The sequence below is a fragment of the Dromiciops gliroides genome, chromosome 1 (assembly GCF_019393635.1).
Source record: "Dromiciops gliroides isolate mDroGli1 chromosome 1, mDroGli1.pri, whole genome shotgun sequence".
In the NCBI taxonomy this organism is placed as follows: Eukaryota; Metazoa; Chordata; class Mammalia; order Microbiotheria; family Microbiotheriidae; genus Dromiciops; species Dromiciops gliroides.
In genome coordinates, this window is record NC_057861.1 from 222,000,956 (window position 1) to 222,024,257 (window position 23,302).

General features: G+C 35.6%; 1 protein-coding gene across 1 annotated transcript in view; it reads left to right on the top strand.

Annotated features, from left to right (window-relative positions):
* The window catches only part of PIEZO2 (piezo type mechanosensitive ion channel component 2), a 563,847-nt gene that overhangs the window by 342,882 nt on the left and 197,663 nt on the right, over positions 1-23,302 (top strand). The window contains 1 exon segment of the mRNA XM_043975076.1: positions 6,431-6,593. Within this exon segment, the coding sequence (XP_043831011.1) occupies positions 6,431-6,593 (163 nt within the window).

Genomic DNA, 23,302 nt, shown 5'->3' on the forward strand with positions numbered 1-23,302 from the left:
AGTTGCTCCTTTGAGGTCCTTTTAATATCTACTTAATTTTTCTAGTTCTGACTTCTAGGACAAAATAGAGTCAATCTAGTTCATCTTCCATTAGATAACATTTAAGATTATGAAATTTTGGAATCATAAGCAGAATTTTGAAGGGTGGGTAGATTTACATCATCATTATCACATGACCATGTAATAATAATTCACAGTAATAGTGAAGTTTGGGAGGGAAGAGTATTTCTGGGGGAGGAGAGAATCTTTCTACTGTATGAAATTTTCACTGTATCTTCCAGATTCATTCCTCCAATTTTCCAAATAAAAACTAACTTTTCAATTTAACTTTCCCTTGTACTGGGTGAAGAAAGACTCCTAAGTCTGGTATTGTTACTATTTACCCCACTAGAGCCATAGTAAAATGAGTGGCACTCTAATTTGCCAAAATGGAAGTTGAGCGAGAATGGGAACTTTCCTTCTTCTCAAAAGAATGTGGAAACTAGAATGAAGATTCCTTAGCTTGTTATTCATATCTTTTTTGTAAATAATGACTATATACCTCAAGATATTTCCTTTTTTAATCTTAAAAAGACTGTCATAAACAATGAACACTTTTCTAAAGACATTGACTGTTATAAACTTAAACCATCATAGATCATATTAACAACAAATACTTTTCAATATTTCTACCATCAGTATTCCAGTGTTTGGATAAATTTTGCATATTTCTTGGAGGTTTGTGTGGGAGAGAATATTAGTGGGCTTTCATGTTATTCCATATCATTATAAGTTGCTTAACTTAGTTCTCAAATCAGTCAAAATTTGGGTGTGGATAATTTAGTCCTCCTCCCTTCAGAATTGTGTGAAAGCACTGAGATAAGAAGCCTTTGGCAGATATCATGATATTGTCATTTTAATATTGCATAGGCAGACAGTTTGGATATTACACAGATTGAATTGGAGACAGTGAATGGAGCCAGTCTGTAATTGACTGGACATTAGAGAATGAGTAAAAAAAAAAAAATCTTCCTCTAAAATTAAGAATGAAAAAGCCAGGTTGTAAAGTGAACTTGGTCTCATAGGATTTGTGGTCTGGTATCTTTGGTTTTGGAACCAATATTTTGTCTTGATTCATCTATGGAGAGGGGATTAGGAAAAACTCACTCCATTTGCATGAGAAGGAAAAAATGTATAGAGTTCTATAACTGTAAATTCTGTAAATGTGTTTCTTTGTCCACATACATCAATAGGGGAATTTGTTTTAGTTCAAGTGAAAATTACTCTGTTTCTTTTATTTGCCTTTCACAGTTTAGAAAATAAAGTTTTCAAAGCCTGAATGATTATTCTTTTTACCTGTCTGCAGTAACTTGACATTTGTATTTCTATCAGTCTCCTTTCAAAGTGTGTTAAAACTTTTGTTAGTTTTAAATAAAACAACTCAAGAGGATGGGGTTTTTCAGGGTATTTTTTTCAGTTGTCTCCAACTTTCTGTGACCCCCATTTAGGGTTTTCTTGCAAACATCCTGGAGTGGTTTGCCATTTCATTTTCTGGTCCATTTTACAGATGAGGAAACTGAGACAAACAGGGTCAACTGACTTGCCCAAGGTCACACAGCTGGTTACGTGTCTTAAGACAAATTTGAACTCAGGAAGATGAGTCTTCTAGATTCTAAGCTTAGTTCTTTATCCACTGCACAACCTAGCTGCCCTTCATGTCCATTATCCTTGGGAGGTAGGTGCTAATTCATGGCATCCCCAAAAGTCTTAGTGTAGTTCCAAGCTACAGTTAAGTGGCACAATGGATAGCATGCAGGATTTGTAATCCAGAAAACCTGACTTCAAATCCTGCTTCAGACACTGACTCACCTACTAGCTATCCATGGTGACTTGAGCTAATTACTTAACTTCTCAACTTCATCCACAACGTGGGGATAATGATTGCATCAAACTGCTATGGGTTGTTGCTTTGCAAACCTTAAACTCTATATTGTGATAAGTTAAAATCCTCATGGACAAAAATTCTGGATAATTAATAATCAATTTATTAATTAACCTGTCCAGAAATCAATAAATTGATGGTCAGTAGTTCCTCTCATTAACCAAAGAAGCCAATGTCTTAACTGTCTTTTTCTTAAGTATTTTGATATATGTCAGTTCTTCTTCTTCTTCTTCTTCTTCTTTTTAGGTAATTGGGGTTAAGTGACTTGCCTAGGGTCACACAGCTAGTAAGTGTCATGTGTGTGAGGCAGGATTTGAACTCAAGTACTCCTGACTCTAGGGATAGTGCTCTATCGGTGCTACCTAGCTGCCCCTTTAACTGTCTTTTTTTTTTTTTGGTGAGGCAATTGGAGTTAAGTGACTTGCCTAGGGTCACACAACTAGTAAGTGTTAAGTGTCTGAGGCCAAATTTTAACTCAGGTCCTCCTGACTCCAGGGCCGGTGCTCTATCCACTGCTCCACCTAGCTGCCCCTAAGTGTCTTTCAAAAAGGAATTCCCCTGCCAAGTGAAAATCACTTATGTGCATGCTTTATTATTATTATTGTTGTTGTTGTTGTTGTTGTTGTTACTATTTTGAGGGAAAATGAGGGTTAAGTGACTTGCCCAGGGTCACACAGCTAGTAAGTGTCAATTGTCTGAGGCCAGATTTGAACTCAGGTACTCCTGAATTAAAGGTTGGTTCTTTATCCACTGCACCACCTAACTGCCCAAGAAATTAAAATAGAGCTCTGTTGGTGGAGATTTAATGAGGAGGTGGTCTAAGTCTTTAGCTACTCCTGCTGAGAATGTCTCTTAATCATGAGACTCAGGAGCTTTCAGCAATCTGGGCAGGGAATTCATTTCCATATGGACTTCTCTGGCTAGTTTTCTTCTTTATGAGCTGTGTCACCCTAAACTCTAATTGAGGAGATCAAGGAAAGGAGTTCCTTCCCTCAGGGCAAGGGCTCACCCTGACTGGATTCTGTTTATACTCTAAATAGAAATTAGCTCTCCTACTTGGGTGGAGTCCTGCCCCAAATTGAGGAGCATATGCTCTGAGGGCTAGGGGCAATCTCATCAATAAACCATGCCCTCCAGAGACTGACTGACCTTATGAGGAGTTGGGTCTTTACAGAAAATAGAAGGAAAAAAGAGTAGATCACACTTAATAATTAGTAATTAATGTAAAAGCATAATATTAATTTCTTACAATATAAATATTGATTACAATTATTATGGGTTATAGCCTATAAATATGCCCAGGAAGAAGTATCTCAAATCACTATCCTCTCCCGCTTTCTTCATACCTCACCCTAGGATATTATTCTAAGAAAGCAAGGATTGTGGGCTTTTCCTTAATGGATCTATGTTACAGCTCTTACATGGGAAAAGTGAAAAGTCAGCTTGGGGGGAGGGCAGTATGATGAGGAAGAGTGGTTTGTTCTAAATGGAAAAAAATGATGAAGGGATGTAAAACATTCAGCCATTGATTTTGATTTTAAAAGAAAAGATTCTCATAAATCTATCCACTAATGTATTGAATGTAATCTGAAAAACATTGAGAATCAAGTCCTGCTACTCAGGATTTCAAGTAATAAAGAGTGGGCTTTAATAGGTTTTTAAACAAGTCAGCTCACCACACACTATTGGGAGATGATCTAAATTTGAAACAATTAATTTCAGCATGATTTGAATATTAAATGAAGTTTTCACTCAATGATGCACATGTATAATACATATAATGGATAATAGAATTGGGACAGCTAGGTGGTGAAGTAGATAAAGTGCCAGGTCTAAAGTCAGGAAGACTCATCTTCCTAAGTCCAAATCTGATCTCAGACATTAAATAGCTGTATGAAACTGGACAAGTCATTTAACCCTGTTTTCCTCAATTTCTCATCTGAAAAATGAAATGGAGAAGAGAATGGTATACCACTCCAGTATATTTGGAAAGAAAACCCTAAAAGGGATCACAAAGAGTCAGACATGACAAAATGTTAGGGTTGAAATAAATCTTAAGGTCTTTTTAGTCCATTCTTTTCCCTCCCAAACTGTCTTGTATTTAACTAGCTTATGAAATCCCTGGCACATATTAGGTACTTAATAAGTGTTTATTGGTGGATAATTGGTAATGTGATTTCTTTCTCTATGTCAATAATATTTATAGCTGTATTTTTCTACTTGTTATCTTCCTCCATTACTCCTGGAAAGGAGGGGTTGTTTCATTCATTGTATTTGCATCCCCAACCACCACTACAGAGCTTGTTTCACAGATAATTGTATTTCTTAAGGTGCAATAATGAAAATTATAAACGGCATTACAGGTGTGGGGGTAGCATTGCTATTACACAAAGTTGAAGTAATATTTTTTCCTTTGTTTTTAATCATTTTCATCATCATTCCTAATGAATTTGGAAGATGTAGTTATGGCCACAGGAGTTTATTTGATCTTTGCCTTTAGGAAACAGTTACAGTTATTCTTCAATTCCTTTCCTGAGTCTGAAATGATAATTTAGAAGCTATTTCCATATAAATATATTCTGAATTATTTTTCTCTAGGTGATATTTCCTTTTACTTATGAAATTTATTTACTCCTTTGTAGCTATCTCCATTAGTCCAAAAGCATTTTTAAGTGCCTACTTAGTACAAAGAACTTTGTTACATGCTAATGATGCAAAGATAATGAAACTTTACTCCTTTCCCTTACATTCAGCGGGGAAGAGAAAACATAATAGAACATGTCTATGTAGATTACTAAATGTGTCTATGCACAAATGGTGTAAACCAGTAGTAATTTCCAGTGGAGGGAACTATTAACTGTGTGGGATATGATTCATGTAAAAGTTATACTGGAACTGAACCTTAAAAGAAGCTAAGCAAGGGGGTGGCTAGGTGGCGCAGTGGATAAAGCACTGGCCCTGGATTCAGGAGTACCTGAGTTCAAATCCAGCCTCAGACACTTGACACTTACTAGCTGTGTGACCCTGGGCAAGTCACTTAACCCCCATTGCCCTGCAAAAAAAACAAAAAAACAAACAAAAAAAAAGAAGCTAAGCAGTATGTGAGGTGGAGATGAAGATAAAGGACATTCCAGGCATGAGTGGTGACATGCAAAAGCAAATGGGGTTCTTTATCTGGAATGTAGAAATCATAAAGAATAATGTATAATAAACCTGGAAAGGTAGACTAAAGCTCAGGATTGGATAGAATGTGCCTTAATTTGGTATACTTTATTATTCCACTCGTCCAGTGTGAATGCTTTCCTGTTTAACACTGAGATGACCTTTAGGCTCCTTCTTGTACTTTGCTCTCTTCCTTTACTTCTTTTTGTTTCCTAACTTTCTACTAGTTTTAACTATTTCTTTTCTGATCATTCTGTTAGCCAGTTCATTCAAAACATGTTTTAAATAATATTTCTCCATCTTTAATTCATTTTTATCTTCACCATTCCTTTCTTTTTTTCTGTATATTACTTTGCACTCACAACTTCAGAGGGTGCTGTTATTAAAAGAAAGAATGCTTCTGAAGGATATGTCATAGGACCAATGATGATATTTTGATAATGATTTTTTCTGGTAATTTGTAGTAAAATATTTTTGTACCTGAATTTTTCCCTGCTTTTGTTTCTTTCATCTACCATTCTTTTATTCTGAGGGTAGAGGCAAGACCCATTAACCTTAAATTCCAATCTTTATTGATTTGGAGATGCTGCATTCAAATCAGATATCATGTTATTTAAATTAGCAATAGAGTATTACAAATTTCAGTAAGGAATATGACAGTCTATCATTCAATCTTTGTGGACAAAATGGGGAGAAATGGACTATATTGCTGTATGGTTAGGTGAATTTGGAGCTGTTGGAATGGATGGACATACAGAGGAATAGTTAATGGGACAATATTGTTTTGGAGGGAGATTTCTAGCAGGATACCCCAAAGATTGTGTTAATGAATTAGATGATTGCATAGTTGATTTTTTTTTTGGCAAGTTATGTGATGTCACAAAGCTTGAAGAGAAAACCAAAATATCAGAAGATTTTGCCAATCTACATATGTGCTAGAAGGGGAAGTGGAACAAGTTTTTATTAGGCACCTCTTATATACCAAGCACTGTGCTATAAGTACTTTACAAGTATTATCTCATTTGATCCTCACAACAATCCTGTGAAGTAGGTGCTATTATTATCACTTTTCAGATGAGGAAACTGAAGCAGACAGTGCTTAAATAATTTGCCCCAAGTTCACACAACTACGAAGTGTTTAATCTGGATGTGAACTCAGGTCATCTTGGCTTTAAGAACAGTGCTCTATATGTACCACACCATGTAGAAGCCTAATGATGGATGATAATTTTCTTTCTAAGCTTGTAATGCTTTGTGATGAGCACATTTTTCACATTTTAAGATGTTCTACCAAAGAAATATGAAAACAACTAATTTTCCTCATTTCTTTCTTCCCTTTTTCTATAGCTTGAAAGGAGCAGATGCTGGCAATGGAATCAGAGTATTTGTACCAGATATCGGAATGTTTATCGCCAGTTTGGCCACATGGCTCGTTTGCAGAAATATTGTTCAGAAACCAATGCCTGAAGATGCAGCCCAATACAACATTCAATTTGAAAATGAAGAAATGGTATACTTCATTTTTTTTGTATTTCCTTTCACCTTTCCAGAATTTAAAAAAACAAAATGAAACTTTGTGAAATTGGGAGAATATGGAGACAACTTTATTAAATGTCATCTAGAATTATTAATGTTTGAAATATATCAAATGAAGTCTTTTAGCCAAATTGACTTGGAGCTCTTATATAAACATTAGATTTTGCAACATCTAAGATTAGGAAAATATAGTATATTTACTAAGTAAAATGTATTTATGCTTTGACTATAGATACTTCAGCTTTATATCCATTAGCTAAGAAGTAGGGATATAGTACCTTAGCATGTTCTGGTCAGGTTACTTTAAATCACTCAGTTGCTCAGGGAAGTTAGCATTTATATACATTTGTCTAACAGAAGAAAATGATTAGGAAAGGACAAAGTTTGGGAAAGAATCAAAGGTCTCATTAATCTTTTGTTGCTTCATTAGTAGTTGTTTGATTAACTGGTACTTTATAGGAGTGAGTATTAGTTTAATTATTACTGGCATCCTCCCTCAAAATAGAACAAGATTTATTTTAACAAGAACGAACTTAAAAAAAAAAAACACAAACAGGATCAGTAGGATCAAGGAAAAGGAAATAAAATGGGGAAAGGGAAATTATAATACCTGAAGAAATACCACCGCCCAGGAATCAGCTGAAAATACGCAGCAGAACGCCTGTCTCTTTCCAGCTTCCACCTAGAATGCCCAATTCTCCTCCCCCAAACCTAGAAACTCCCCACACAGCCCCAGCCAATGGGATGGCTGTTCTGACAGTCACATGACTGCCCTCACTAGGCTTCCAATCATTATAATTTTGCCAGGCCCATGTAGGCATCAGAGAGTGGTGATGATGTGAGGTGCCAGAGCCCTGGCAATAGCTACAACCAGTGGGTGGAGCACCGTGCGGTTTGTGGAGCCCCAGGCCAGTGCGCGCTGAGGCATAAAAACTTCAAATAATAATGAATTCTTTACACTTTTCAAGCAAAACCTTGAAAAGTTTATAGGCCACTTTCATAAATATTTTTAATGATCAAGGAAGTAATCATAAAAGTTTTCAGCAACCCATTGAGGTTATAAGTCTAACTGTATCTCTATGGGTGATTTCTTATCCCATGGGAAGACTACTTGGAGCTCTGAACTGTGCCATTCAGATAGGACATTTATCATGATTTTTCATTCAAGTGCTTAAAATAGCATAGACTCTTCAGCCTCAGCTGGGGGAAATACCTCTGCATAATGCCTAAATGTTTGTTTTTCCTCATTATCATACTAGTTTCATGCTGAGGATGATTCTAGCCCTCTTAGAGGGAAACACACACACAGATCAAAATCTGTACACACATACTTCCAAATCAACAAACTATCATTCATTTTCACTTAGACTCAGGCAAAAGTACAAGTGTTGATTCAGACTCTCTTGAGGTTGACTCATCTTAAGATGTTGATTCTACACAGTCATATCACTTGGTAATCCCTGGCTAGCATAACACTCTCAGTGTTCTTGTACCCCTCTCTCAAAAATTTTAGTTTTCTAACTATATCTACCGTATCCAGTCAGAAGAATATTTTGACAATGTCTTTATGCTGCTTTATATCCCAGGGGAATTATTAATAACTAGTCTAATTTCATTTTGAATTGTGAGAAAATAATGGGGTTTTGGGACTCCCATAGGCCCCTGATTGAGGGCCTAACCTGACCTTTCTTGGGGCCAGCCCAGAGTCAGGAGAATTTCAAATGAAATATAGAATGACCTTGCTGACTACCTACAGGAAGTTACCTCACTGAAAACCACACCTACCTGAAAGCTTTTCACCTCAGAGGCTCTGCCCTCTGTACTGACATCAACACCCTCAGCGCAAGGCTCATGGACCACCCTCAAGTCCAATGAACCAATAGATTTGAATTATGCTCAGCAATTAGCTTTAAGCAGTGTGTAAGGGCCGCCTGTGCTCCTGACTGCAGGAAGCATCTTCTCCGACTCACTCTCTTAGCTTGGAATGCTCAAGGAGGCAGGATGCAGATGATTCTCTTCCCTCTATCCTAGACAGGCCTTCTGCTATTTCTGAGCAATGTATTTTTCTCTCTCTTTCTCTCTCTCCTAATATTTAATATGCTTTTATAAATGCTTAATGCCCCAAACTGGTGCAGTAGCCTCTAATTTTTTTTAAGTAGCCACATATTAAAACCCCAGCTAATTTTCCCTAAAACTTGGGATGGTAATAGGGCAATCCCATATAATTTTAATCACCACAGAATTCTATCATGGGGTAGAAGATGAATTGCTCTTTAAATTGTGGTTCTATAAAAAATTTCTTATGAAAAGCATATTTTGCAACTCTCCATAGCTTTCTATGTGCCATTTCTACTTCTTTACACAACACATCTAGTGCAAGGGTATTACACTTCAAGTGCCGTGGTCTTATGACATGTTTCATTTTCATTGATTGCTATAGAAGTGTTATCAGCTGTGTTCGATTTCACTTCTATTTGTGGTGTCCCTTTAAGTTTAATCTGTGTTCCACAGATTTCCACAGATTCACTTATTCCCCCTTCTTATTGCTTTGATAAGTGATGCTACCCATCTTCTTCCATCCTTCTCCATGTAACATGTTGACATGTCAAAATCAACTGTTTTGTCTGACCAACATCACTATTTTCTTCTCCTTAATATGGTGAATTTTTCATTATTCAAACTTCTCTAAGAAATCATGATAATTATGTTAATGTCTTTACTTTTATCCATTTTCCACTTTCAAAGTGTTCAGCTTTATAGTTTCATATAGTGTTTTCTTATATTTAAAATTTCCTCAATATTTATGTTGGATTTTATCTTTATTTTAACAAATAAGTGATCTAACTACATACAACTAGCTCCAAAATGCACTGATAACCTTTAATTCACTTCAAAATAAGATCCAATCAAAATCATTCAGTATATTGTTCAGTTTTGTGTGTTTTAAATACCTGCTTTGAGACATTTATGATAAACAGTTGGTGAAGCTTCTAATACTACCCTTTGATCTCTTTCAGTTCCTTATCCATTCCAGATTTTTCAGCCTTTTTATTTGCTATTCTCTAAGTCTAGTTTCAAGCAAAATCTCTAGTAAAGAAGGTATACAACTGAACTGGTTTGAAGGATAATGCTAGATTTTTTTGGTAGAATATTTCCAAGTGACAAAAGAGATTATTTCAGAGAATTTTAGGTGGCATGAACTAATGAAGAGTGAAGTTAGAAAAACAGAAGAACAATTTATATATGGACAGCAACACTGAAAACAAAACAACTTTGGGAAAAAAAAAACCCAAAACCTTTGGTCAATGTAATAACCAGCCATGTCTCCCAATCATCTAAGATACTGCATTTTACATACTTCCTGACAAAGAAGTGATGAATGCAAGGTTCAGTGACACACATCTTTTAACATGGCCATTGTGTGAATTAATTTTGCTTGATTATACATCTTTTTCTCTTTCTTTTTCCTCTCTATTTTTAATGAGTAGCAGGAAAGGTGGGAGCAATGGTGAGTTCCACCCCCTTCCCCCAAAAAACCATGCCATCATAATATTTTTAAATGCACAAAAGAAAACAGGAAATTCAGAAGGAAGCACAAACAAGCAGGGCAATTTTGAATGTAATGTGTGGAATTAATTTTATCCTGTTTGTGTTCTGCTCTGTGTATGGAGATTGTTTTTTTTTTTTAGTTTAAGTTCAGAATAAAAATAATTGTAAAAAAAAAAATCAATTATCCCCTTTGTTCCAATAATTTCACTGTTGTGCATACATCCTGAAAGTTACCAAAAATAAAAAGAAAATATATAACTGTTAGAATAGTTTTTATGAAAATATCTTTGTTAATTAAGAAAAATTGGATTCAAATTTAATGCCCCAAGATAAAAGAATATTTTTTTTGAAAATCATGTATTAATATGTAGATTGAGTTGTTTAAAATGTTAGGGAACTAGCTGGAACTATCTAAATTATGGGGGGCCTGCTTAGGTTTTTCTAAAATATTCTGATACTTATAAATTAATGGCTATTGCACCAGTTTAGGTACTAAGTATTTGCCATTAAAGTATATTAAATAATAGTAAATGATTGACTGAGTAGCATTTCCCTAACTTCTTCACTAGTCACAGGCTTACAGGTCTAAACAATTACATACCCAGTGTATTGAGCCAACAGGGAGAGGAGAGGGCACATGGTGAGTTCAAGAGAGTCCAAGGAAGAAAGAGAACAAGCCTCCTGAAGTCCAGTGCTCTTCCTCCTTTTTTGTTTTGTTTTTGTTTTTGGTGAGGCACTCAGGGCTAAGTGACTTGCCCAGGGTCACACAGCTAGTAAGTGTCAAGTGTCTGAGGCCATATTTGAACTCAGGTCCTCCTGAATCCAGGGCCAGTGTTTTATCCACTGCGCCCCCTAGTTGCCCCCTCTTTCTCCTTCTGATAAAGGTGGCTCCTTACACACTGATCAAAGCCAATTGCTTGGTGTCATTCAATTATTGATTGATGTGACTTGAAGATGGTCCACATTAAAATGAGCTGTACCATGATGACATCAGGGTATAGTGGAAGACAGACCACACAGGGCAAAGGCTCATTCAAATAGGTGTGGTTTTAATCTCTACTTCACTGAGCTAGTTAAAGGGTCTTATCTCTATTGTACCTTTGGGCTGGCTTTGAAAGAGACCAGTTAAAGTTCCTGAGCTAAACTTTCCAGTAGGGGTGAAGAGAAAGTGTCCCCCCAAAAAAACCATTGGTAATAATTTTCTTACAAGATGTATAAAACTTCTGCATGCTCTATGAAACTTTATATTTTCATTTATTACTGATGCACCATATTTTCTAACATGTTCCCATATTTGCCTATAATTCTCTGATTATTAATATCAAGCAAGGCATAAAATGGAGAGCTTTGTGCCCACCAGAAAATTTTGCTGCTGTCATTGAGTTTACCCAGTGTTCATGCCTCTTACAACTCTATGATCAAGTGGAAATTTCTTTGATAAAGTCCTTCACAACCTATAATCAACCTACCTTTCTAGGTTGATTCTATATTACTTTCTTTCCATATACTATAGTGCAGCCAAACTGGCCTCGCTTTTCCTTACAAAAACCACCCATCTCTAGCCTTGGCTTTGGTTGTTCCCTTTGTTTGATATGTATTCCTTCTACATCTGCTCCTCTTGGAATCCCTTACTTAGCTCAAGTATCACCTTCTGGGGAAGTTTTAACCAATTTCCACAACTGCCAGTGCCCTCCCAATCTAAACTTGTATTTATTTTGTAAACATGTTGATAATATTTACATTCCTATTATCTTCCCTGATAGAATTAATGTAAGCTAAATAAGATCATGAATGGTTTCATTTTTATCTTTGTACCCATGGTACCTTACTTAGCACAGTGTCTGGCACAAAGTAGATAACACTTAATAAATATGTGTTGATTACTTGAATGAGTGGTTTCACGACAGTGGGAGAGACTTTTTAAAAAATTAGGCAATTGCATATCATGTCTGTGTTATTAAAGAAGCAAGAGTTAATATATTTTCAGATTTGAATGCCATACATTTATTCATCCATTTCCCAGAAAAAATATATATATGTATGTGTATGTGTATATATATATATAGATATAGATAGATAGATATGTATGTAGATATGTATGTATGTATATTACTGTAGGAAAGCTCTGCCATGAGGAGAAGGTGTCTAAGGGCAACCTATGTGGTCAGTTCCTTGGTGTCAGGAAGTGATGTTTGCTCGTGGGTACTGTCTATCAAAGCTATCAGCCAATTAGCTTGGAGGTGTGTGTGTGTGTGTGTGTGTGTGTGTGAGAGAGAGAGAGAGAGAGAGAGAGAGAGAGAGAGAGAGAGAGAGAGAGAGAGAGAGAGAGAGAGAGAGAGAGAGAAAGAGATGCTCCCAGTTTCAGAGGAGGCTTGTGGAACGAAGAAGGGGTGAGGCTTGCTCTCTCACTCTCTTACACAAGGACCTCAGTGGGGAGCAGAGCAGGAGGCGCAGACACCCCGAGATAAATAGCTGAATCTAGGCCTTTCTCTCTCTCTTCACCAAATTCTTATTCTCCTTAATAAATGCTTAAAAGTCTAAACTCTTGCTAAAGCTTATAATTTATTGGCGACCACTTATTAGATAATTTTAGACAGTATAGCTAGAATTTTATCAACTTTACAATATATACTCTGTCCCTCTCATGACTTCCAATTTCATTTAAGCACTGTGTAGTTAATGCCCCATTATTCAAAGCCTGGATTTCCTCAGAAAGGGAAAAAAAGTGGGGAACCCCAAAATTATTTATGTCTAACTTTGGAAAACACTGAATAGGATTCTAATGGAGCTGATTTTACTCCATTAGTTACATTTGACTTAGACTAATATTATCATTAGTTTGTATTGTGTGAGCTCATCTGGCTTGGCAAGACAGGGAGGTAGTTCATAGATAAAATTGGGTGAGTGTGATCTATAAAATTAGCAATCAATGTATGAATAAGTGGGTGCTGGTTGTAATGAAGATATAAATAGGAGGTAAAGCAAGCATAGGGGTTTTAGGGTTTTTTTAAGTCATATTTGAAGGTCCCAACTTTTCAAACAAGTTTTTCTGGACTAGAAAGTTTGATTCTAAGCATTATTGAAAATGATTAATGTGTGCTATCATTAATAATTAATTTATTTCAATGAAGATATGGCAAAATTTATCCCTCATTTTTGTCCAGCAGGATTCATTTTCAAAATCATCATTGTGATAATGAAGTGGCAACTAATCTCTGAAGATGTCATGAATCTTCTGTAATCTTCATTGATTACATAATTAGTCTCTACCTTGTTACTGGAAAGATATTCATAAATCTAAGGCTTTCCTTTAAAGATCCTCAAGAGATATGGAAACAACTATCATAGTTATCCATTATAATTATTGCTTTTGTATTAACTTAAAGTGAATCTCTGCAAAGGAAAATACTCTTTCTTGAATGTCATAAAAGGTCTTCTTTCTACTGATATATTTGTATGGTTGTTTAATTTTGTTTTTATGTATTTAAAGCATGAATCTTAATGGGGGATAGAGTCTCAAGTTATAGCTTGAGAGCTTTCTGTGTTATGTCATGCATATGTTTTTTTTTTTTTTTTGGTTTGGTTTGGGGGTTTTTTTTGGCGGGGCAATGGGAGTTAAGTGACTTGGCCAGGGTCACACAGCTAGTAAGTGTCAAGTGTCTGAGGTCAGATTTGAACTCAGGTACTCCTGAATCCAGGGCCAGCGCTTTAACCACTGCACCATCTAGCGGCCCCCATATGTATTTTTTAACAAGTATAATAGAATGGAAATGAAATACTATAGGGAGAGGGAATGTATGTGTAATGAAACAGTATTGTATATATGTACTTTGCTAAGTCTATCTTGTAACCCTCAGCTTAACTTTCTAAATCTAGCTAGCAACTTTACAGATTATGGTAAAATGTGAATGCCAATCATGAAGCACTATTACTAAGACAACCCAGCCTGTTTGTGTTACTGACTTAAACAGTAATAATAAAAATAATAATTCAATAGTTTGGGAATTGCCAAGATGGATAGATCCTCCCTTTCTTTTAAGAAAAAGGGGTACTATTCCTTTATTCAATTTATCCAATAATTCATTCAATTAATACTTAGTGAATACCTATTATGTGTATTTGAAATGGCATAAAGGATTCAGTTAAACACTGTAGTATTTGAAAACTGATAGCTACAGTTTATTGGAATTATTTAAATGCATTTTTCATCATGATATTTGGTGCTAAAATTCTCCTTAGCCACTCGAGGGCAAAATGAAGGATAATAGGTAGAAATTGTAGAGTGGTACATTTTAGTACCACTTTATAAAGAGAAATTCCCTGATAATTACAGATACCCCCAAAATGGAATAGGTTGTCTTGGGAAATAATAAATATTGAGCTCTTGGAAATCTTCAAGTGGAGATTGTATAATCACTGGGTTTTATATAGAGAGAAATTTATTTAAACTAGAACCTCGGAGCAGCTAGGTGGCACAGTGGATAAAGCACTGGCCCTGGATTCAGGAGGACCTGAGTTCAAATCTGGTCTCAGACACTTCACACTTACTAGCTGGGTGACCCTGGGTAAGTCTCTTAACCCTCATTGCCCTGCAAAGAAAGAAATAAAGAAAGGAAGGAAGGAAGGAAGAGAAAGAGAGAGAAAGAAAGAAAAATGGAAATGAAATGAAATGAAAAAAGAAAAGAAAATAGAACTTTTAGGGTCCAGTCCAAATTTTTGATCATATAAAATCCTAATGCTAAAGTGTTAGTGAGGTAATATCACTCTCAAGTAAATTTTCATTTGAAAAGAAAAAGGAAGGTAAAGTAAAAGTCAAATAATGAAACCTCTATTGTTATGATACCAGGCATTTTATAATTAAAAGGAGTGAGAAATAATTCAGAAATATTTTCTTTCCCAGTATCCTTCAAATATATTTTGTAGACAGCTACCTGCCTGATTCATTCACAAAGTTTATTTTATTCATAGCACAAAAAGATTATATAATTTCTCAATGTTGAATCTTATTTTGAAGCTTCTGTGTTAACCAAGACTGATATAACATTTTTTTTAAATGAAAACAATATCTCTGCCCTCAGGAACTATCATTCTATTACAAAAAAGAACATATATACAGAAAACTAAATGAAAATTAAAAAAATATATATAATAAAATATTTTCTGCTGGCAGAAGCATTTATTAATATTAAAGGCACTGTAGGAAGAAAGCTAAGGATACAAAGAAAGGTAAAAACACAGTCCCTGGATTCAAGGAACCATATTTGAAAGAGTGAAAAAACCTACAAATAATTGTGTATATTTGTGTGTGTGTGTGTATGTGTGTATGTATAGATTAATAGAGTGGGTTGAAGTAGAAATTAATTTCTGAGTGGGGAGAAGGGAACCAGGAAGTGTAGGGAGTTTATGGAGAGCAGAGAAATAGCCCAGGAAAGGACCCTGGGGTATACCCACACATAGGGTACATTATGCCTGCCTGCCTGCCTGCCTTCCTTCCTTCCTTTCTTTCTAAGTAAAATAGACTGAGAAGGAATGGACTGACAATTAGGAAGAGAACAGAAGAGATCAGGTTCATTGAACCAGAAGGAAGAGAATGACTAGGATGAGGGAGCAATCAACAGTGTCAAATGCTTCATCAAAGTCAAGAAGGATGAGAACTAAGAAATGGCCATTGATTGAATTTGGCAATTAAGAGATCACTGTTAACTTACAATGCTTGAAAATGCCTACAACTAGTTACATTACTGAATATGTAGTCTGATTAGGACAGTTATATAGGGATAGCTTGAGGGCACAGTGTTTTGAAATGGAGGTGGGGAGGGCACATGGGCGCGGGCGCACGCACACACACACACACATAATTGCACTATAGAGATTCAGAGATGGAAATTTTTCATTCCTGCTTTATAGGTTGACGCTTTCAGTGTCAAATATCTATAGAAGGCAAACAAACAGCAAAGCTAAAAGCCTGAAGTAAAAAAAAAAAAAAACATAACCAGTACAAAAATAAGGCACCTAGGCTGGACCACAGTCAGTTGAATTTGCCACAATTTCTCCGGTGATTCAGTATCTTCAAGGCCAGATTCATATTTAGGTGCTATTTGCTCCAGGCTTTTAGAAAATTTTCCACAGGTCTGTGGCCAAGTAGCATATTTATGAAAGAGGGGCAGTTTTTTTTTTCTTGGCTATACATTATGTAAAAAAGGAATGAAAAATCCCGATTTTATCAATTCAGAAGTAAAGGCTATAGTTTAACAAAAATAATTTGTTTTCTTGGGTTTGCATTCCAACATTTCCCGGTTCTTTCTGGATAATCATTCTGAACATGAAAGGAATTTGTATTGAGTTCAGGAAATAACTAGTAGACCAGTTTGACTATAACAGAATCCATGAAAAGGAATAATATGGAAGAAGCCTGGAAAGGTAGATGGGAAAATATATCAGAGAGGAACTTAAATGCCAGGCTGAAGACTTTCTATCTTATCTTAGAGGTAATAGCAAGTTATTAAAGATTTTTGAATGAATTAACATGGTCCGGTTTGTGTTTTGAGAATGTCAATTTGGCAACAGTATGGATGAATAGAGAAGAGAGAGGCTAGAACCAGAGAGACTAATTTGCAGGCTATTATGATTTAACTCCCGAAAGCTGATTCCATTGTAAGCCCAAATGAAGAAAAACATCATTTCATGGGACACCTGCTGATCTTGTCTTATAGGCTGCTTGATGACCACAAACAGTATACCCCTAGGAAGATAATTCTATTTTATAAAGACTGAAGAAAGCATCAGAGAAACTTCTCTAGAAAAAAAATATATATAATTGAGTTTTTAATAACCTTTTTTCTTGTCTACTTCCAAAGTAGGTAGTTTGCTTAAACAGGTTGATTTGAAATTACCCTGTCTGTGTATGTATATGCATGTGTGCATATGAATGTGTGTGTATAAATGCATATGTATGTATGCGTATGTATATGTGAATATTTATTCATATTCATGTGTATATGTATATATACACATATAATGGAAAGAATTTTAGACTTTGGGTCAGGAGGCCTACCTATCAGTGCAGTTCAGAAACTTGCTATTTGCACCTTATATATACACGCATAAATTATATATTATATATAATGTGGTTTGAGCATGCATACATATATGAAACATACATGTTATATAATGTGTATGTGCACACACAATCATACATCTGTATACACATATCAATAATGTACACATTGTACATATGAATTGATAATTTAAATAACCACATACCTGTACATCTATGTATATATTGTATCACTATCATGCCACAATACAGCAAATACCAACTGAGTTCCTGTAGAAAACATGCTGACTGAGTCAGGGTAGCCAAATTTTCTTAATTATATTTGGAATTATATTTAGAATATCACACACATTTATCTAACACTTTAAAGCTTGCAAAAAACTTCCCTAGAATATGGATCAATCAGTGAATGGGAATACAATGATTAAGTCTTAAGGGATCATCTAACCTAACCCTCTTATGTTATAAATAAGTAAACCAAAGATCTTATTGAAGAAGTAACTTCTCTAGGGTCACAGAGGTAATAAACTAGTAATTCAAATACATTACTATAGATCCCAAATTCATTCTATTATATCATGTTCATAGTAATATGGGGGTATAAGTAATAAAAGTATTTTTATCTCCATTTTTCAACCTGAGAGAAGTTAAATGATTTGCCCAGAATCTTACAGTAAGTGACATAAACCGAGGCCTGAAGGAATATAACAAACAGGCTACAAAATATAACATATTTTTCATCATTTTATAGAGACTTTTTATTATCAATGGTTTTTGTTTGTAGCTACCATGATTGGACTTTATCAACTTAGTACCTGATATGAGGAAGTGATAAGATCAGTTAAGAAAATGAATTTGAAAAGAGTGTTGAACCTAAGTATGAGGAGAATTCTCTACTGGAAATTTTAAAAGTATTTAGGGAACAATTTTCAAGATTAACAATTTCCCTCACCTCACATATCTCATCAGTTGCCAATGTTTATAATTCTGCCTCTATATCTCATGCATTCCCTCCCTCCTCACACAAAGTCGCCACCTCAGTTAGGCACTTATTGACTCTTACCTGCTCTATTGCCATAGCCTTTCAATTGTTCTTGTTGACTCAGTATCTCTCCCCTTCAGTCTTAAAGAATTCCTAAAGCATAGGTATAAAAATGTTTTTTCGTTGGTGGTGGTTTTGGTTTGTTTTTTGCTTTTTTTGTTGTTGTTGTTTTGTTTTGTTTTTGTGGAGCAATGAGGGTTAAGTGACTTGCTCAGAGTCACACAGCTGGTAAGTGTCAAGTGTCTGAGGCCAGATTTGAACTCAGGTCCTCCTGAATCCAGGGCTAGTGCTTTATCCTCTGCACCACCTAGATGCCCCCATATAACAATGTTTCTCTCATGCTCAGTGAACCTAAGTAATCCTATTGACTATGACTTCAAAGTAAAATTTTATTTGGCATTTAAGGCCCTCCACAAACTGGGTCCAGTATAACTTTACAGACTCATTAGATTCTTTCCCAAACTAGCCTTCCTGTGCCTCACACATGACATACTATTTCCTGTCTCCATGACTTTGTATAGACTGTCCCACATGCCAAAGATGTTCTACTTACCCTTAAGCTCTACCTCTTGGATTCCAGCTTCTTTCAAAGATCAGCTTAAACACCACCTTCAACATGAGCTGCCAGTGACTCCTAATGCCTTGCATTTACTGTGTGTGTATGTGTATGTGTGTAGGCATTTATACATGCATGTGCATTGTTTTTCCATAAGAGAAATTGTGCTCATTGAAGGCAGGGACTCATTTTAATCTTTATATACCCAGTGCATAGTACATTTTTTGGCACAGAAATAAATAAATGCTAATTGATTGCTATCTCAAGGAGAGGACAATGGAAAAGAAAATTAGCAATGCTTTCACACATTAAAACATGAAATGATCATTTTATCGTCTCTATAGAAATTTTCCAAGAATGTTCTATGCATTGATTATTGAGTATCTTCAATTAAAGTATGAGAAGAGTACAACTAGGCATTCATATGTGATTTTCTGTTAATAGAACACATTTTCACAGCCACACACAATCCACTGAAAGGCATAGAGAGTTTTAAAAATCCATTTATTTATATTATTTATTGATTTTAGAAAGTATTTAATATGATAGAAAAAATATAGCCTTGAAAGTTCTTCTAAGACATGTATTCATTATAAAGCCATATTAAATTGACAAACACAACTAGGGAGAAACATTGGTTTAGCATTTTTTTTCTTGTTGTTGTTTGTTTCTTTTTAGCATTGCTATAAAACAGAGTATTCCTGGACATGAACAGTATTCAGGACATGGGTCAAATTCTAGTTCTGCAATTTGTCACCTGTGTGACCTTGGATATGTTATTGAACTTCTCTGGGTCTTGATATCCTCATTTGTACAATAAAGGCATTAGATGAGATGATAGCCTCAATCTATAAGCCTTAGTACAAAAAGGAAAATTTTTAAAAACTGCCTATTAATTGCTAAGTTCTCTAAATTCTTATATTCCCTGATGATGCTATGTGCAGAATATTACAAAACCTCCACAGTGGAACTCATACCAGTGGAAAAGAGATTAGTCTAATCCTTCACACTGGCAAAACAAGTAGATGAAAAATTGATATTATTCAGACAATGATATGCAGTTGGATGAGCTGCCCAATAAATTAATTTATTTTTATGGTATTAATGATAGACAATGAATTAGGGCCATAATTTATAAGCAAGAAGAGTCTTGGCTTCATTGTAAAATAATGCCATGTTTCCAATGATTACAAAACTCCCCACCGCTACAGAATTTATATCTTTAGCATCAAATTCTGGTGGTGAAGCAGTGTGGCTGTGAATCATGGAACATCATGACCTCCAAAGAATTAAGATATGGTATTTCCCAAAGGTCAATGGAAAGATGCATGGTGGGTATATGTAAATTGTATTATGTTATCAATAAAGACTTGCTTCTAAGAAGTGTCATACAAGGTTTGTTCATAAAGTAAGGGTGAGGACAAAAACAACCCCACCCCATTTAGTTCTAATACATTTATCAGGTGAGACCATCTTAATTGTTCACTATCTATGAACAAGTACCTCTGTAAGTACAATAGGAAATCTATTTAGATTGACTAAGGGACTCTCTGTCTTTGGAGACTGTACAAAACTGTTGAGAAAGTTGGAATTGCAGATTCAAGAGAACAATGAGCCAGGAGAGAGGATTTCAGCTGAAGCCCAGAGGAAGAAATGTTTAGTGAGAGAGGAGGAGAATGTCTTGGTTACCTCCCTTCCCCTCTCCTTTCTTGACCAGAGGAGGAACTTATGAACTTCAGAGGGTCTAGAGAATTTTGGACTTGCCTTCTTCCCATCAATATCCTAGTAATATCCCCAGACATCTGGTAGCAATTATTAATTACATCAGGAGTCAAGGGCAGACTAAATAGAGATTCAAGGGAGGTGGAGCCAAGATGGCAGGAGGAGAGGCTGTGACTCCCACAAGCTCCAGAGATTCAAGACTCCAGAATGAAAAGAAAAAACAGACCATACCTAAAAGGAAGCATCTTGAAATCTCTAGCAAAAGAATTTCCAAGAGCTGTGAGTTACCCCTTTGGCATATGTGCTTTCTAACCTTGAACTCTCTTTCCTCTCAACTCTTTACTCATGGGAGAATACATCACAGACTTTAAGGAGAATATTTTGTATCAACTTTTCTAATTATGCAGCCATAGTAAATACTCATTTCTTTTTTTTTTGGTGAGGCAATTGGGGTTAAGTGACTTGCCCAGGGTCACGCAGCCAGCAAGTGTTAAGTGTCTGAGGCCAGATCCGAACCCAGGTACTCCTGACTCCAGGGCCGGTGCTCTACCCACTGCACTACCCAGCTGCCCCATAAATACTCATTTCTAAAAGCTAAATGATAATAATGGATTATCATGGAGGCAAAGTACCTTGATGGGAGCTTGAGAACAATAACATTAGAAAGGCAACTCCCAAATCCCTCTAAGGGGATGTAGTAACCATATTATGGGAACCTGCCTCCTCAAATGGATAACCTCCAGAAAAGGGGTGGGGAGAAGACTGGCCAAGATAGCATTGTGGGAGAAAGGAGTGCAGCCTTATTCTTCCCAAAGAGCTCCTACATCAAAGATCTAAGAAGACCACCAGACCAAGTAATGACTAGGAAACCCAAGAAGAAAACAGGAAATAATTTTTCTTGTCTAGAGTGCAGACAGGATCAGCTCAATTGTTGTAGCTCTGACCCTAGAGCAGTGTTGTGGCTCTAACAGGTACAGGCCAAACTGGCACTGAATTCAAGAGGAAGACTGATTTCAAATCCTAACCCTTTGTGCCTTTCTGAGAGCAGAAACCAGAGCCAACTCTGTTTCTGACCCCAGAACTGGGGTGTTCTTAAGCAGACTTAGGTAGGGAGCTAATGCCACACATATGCTGATCCGGGGCAAAGAGTGACTGCAGGGATCAGGAAAAAGATCCAACCTGCACCTGGGTTGTGCATCAAGTGTGGACTTAGGAGGCAATCTGTAGCTCTGGAACAGATCTTGGACCTGGCCTAGTACAGCATAATGGCCAAAGAGTAGGAACAAAGATGAACAGCCACTCTGTAACACTAAACCCTGAGTAATTTTCACAGATTCATCCCCAAACCCATTCCTAAGATTGAAGCTAAATCAGGTCGGGGAATTCAGTCAAAGGGAGCAGAAGGAAAGTATAATTCTATCACTCTGGACTTGGAAGAGTAGTGTAAGACCTGTTCGACAGAGATAGTAGGATATCTCCACACAGCATCTCTTCTACCCATAGAACTGGCTAAGCAATTATGGTTTCGTAGCCTTAGCTCTGTCATGTAATATATTGCTAACCCTATGCAACTGTTTGAGTCCCTCAATTATTTCCTGAGATGAATTTTCTTATATGAAAAAATGAGGATAATGATACTTACAGGTTATCCCATAAAGATACTGAGAAAATAATATGATAGGATATGGAAGGACTTTGAAAACCATTAAATCCTCTACACATGTAAAGTGTTATTATAACTTAGAGATCTGAATATTATTTTTTATTATTTGACTACTTCCAGTAGTTAATACTCATTTAATTTTCTTTACTATTTAAATTACAGTAAAGATTTCCTGTATCCTCTAAAAACTCATTAGTCAATGACTACCAGTTAGTTCTCTTTACTAATACTTAGCCTGTATCAAACTTCCTTTAATTTATAGATTGTGGTTAAGGGTATAAGCCCTCATACTAATTTTTACTCTAATTAAAAAATTATACTAGAGTACCATTATGATTTTGTTATGGTATGTTTCCTGAAACAAGCCTTCTAATTGGATATTTTTTTTTCTTTTGATAAAAAATGTGAATACATCAGATTTACAACTACATGCAACAACAAACCCAACACATCTGTATTCTTTTATTATTTTTTTTCTTTTCCTCTTTCCCTTTTTTCTTTTGCTCCTGCACTGGTAACACTTAGGATAACTTTTTATCTTCTTAGAGTGAGTCACAATGCTTCTCTGTTCTTTCCATGAGTTCTTATGGTGACCTGAACTCATCTTGCTAACATAAATGTTAACTTTTGAAAATAGCCACTGAATAAACAGCACATGGCCCTTTAGAAAAATGTTCCCTTTCCTTTCCGGGCTACATTTTTACTGATCATAAGTAGGTTTATAGAAATATTTATAGTTTATTTTTTCAAAACAATTGTCATTGGACTTTATCCCAATAGGAAATGGGAAATGGATTAAAATATAGTACTAGTTACTACCCTCAAGACTCATATACTATCAAGAGTTATAATTTAGTCTTATTTTTATATAATTTTTTAATTTAATATTTTATTTTCCCTAATTTCATGTAAAACAAATTTTAACATCCTTCTTTAATTTTAATTTTTAATTTATGGAATAAAACAAACATTTCCATGACATAATACATTAAAAAATTGTACGTGAAATTGTACATCTATTATGTACAACTTGCTATTCCTTTCAAATATACAACAAAAAATCATATCAATTTCTTTTTTCTTTTTCTCTTCCA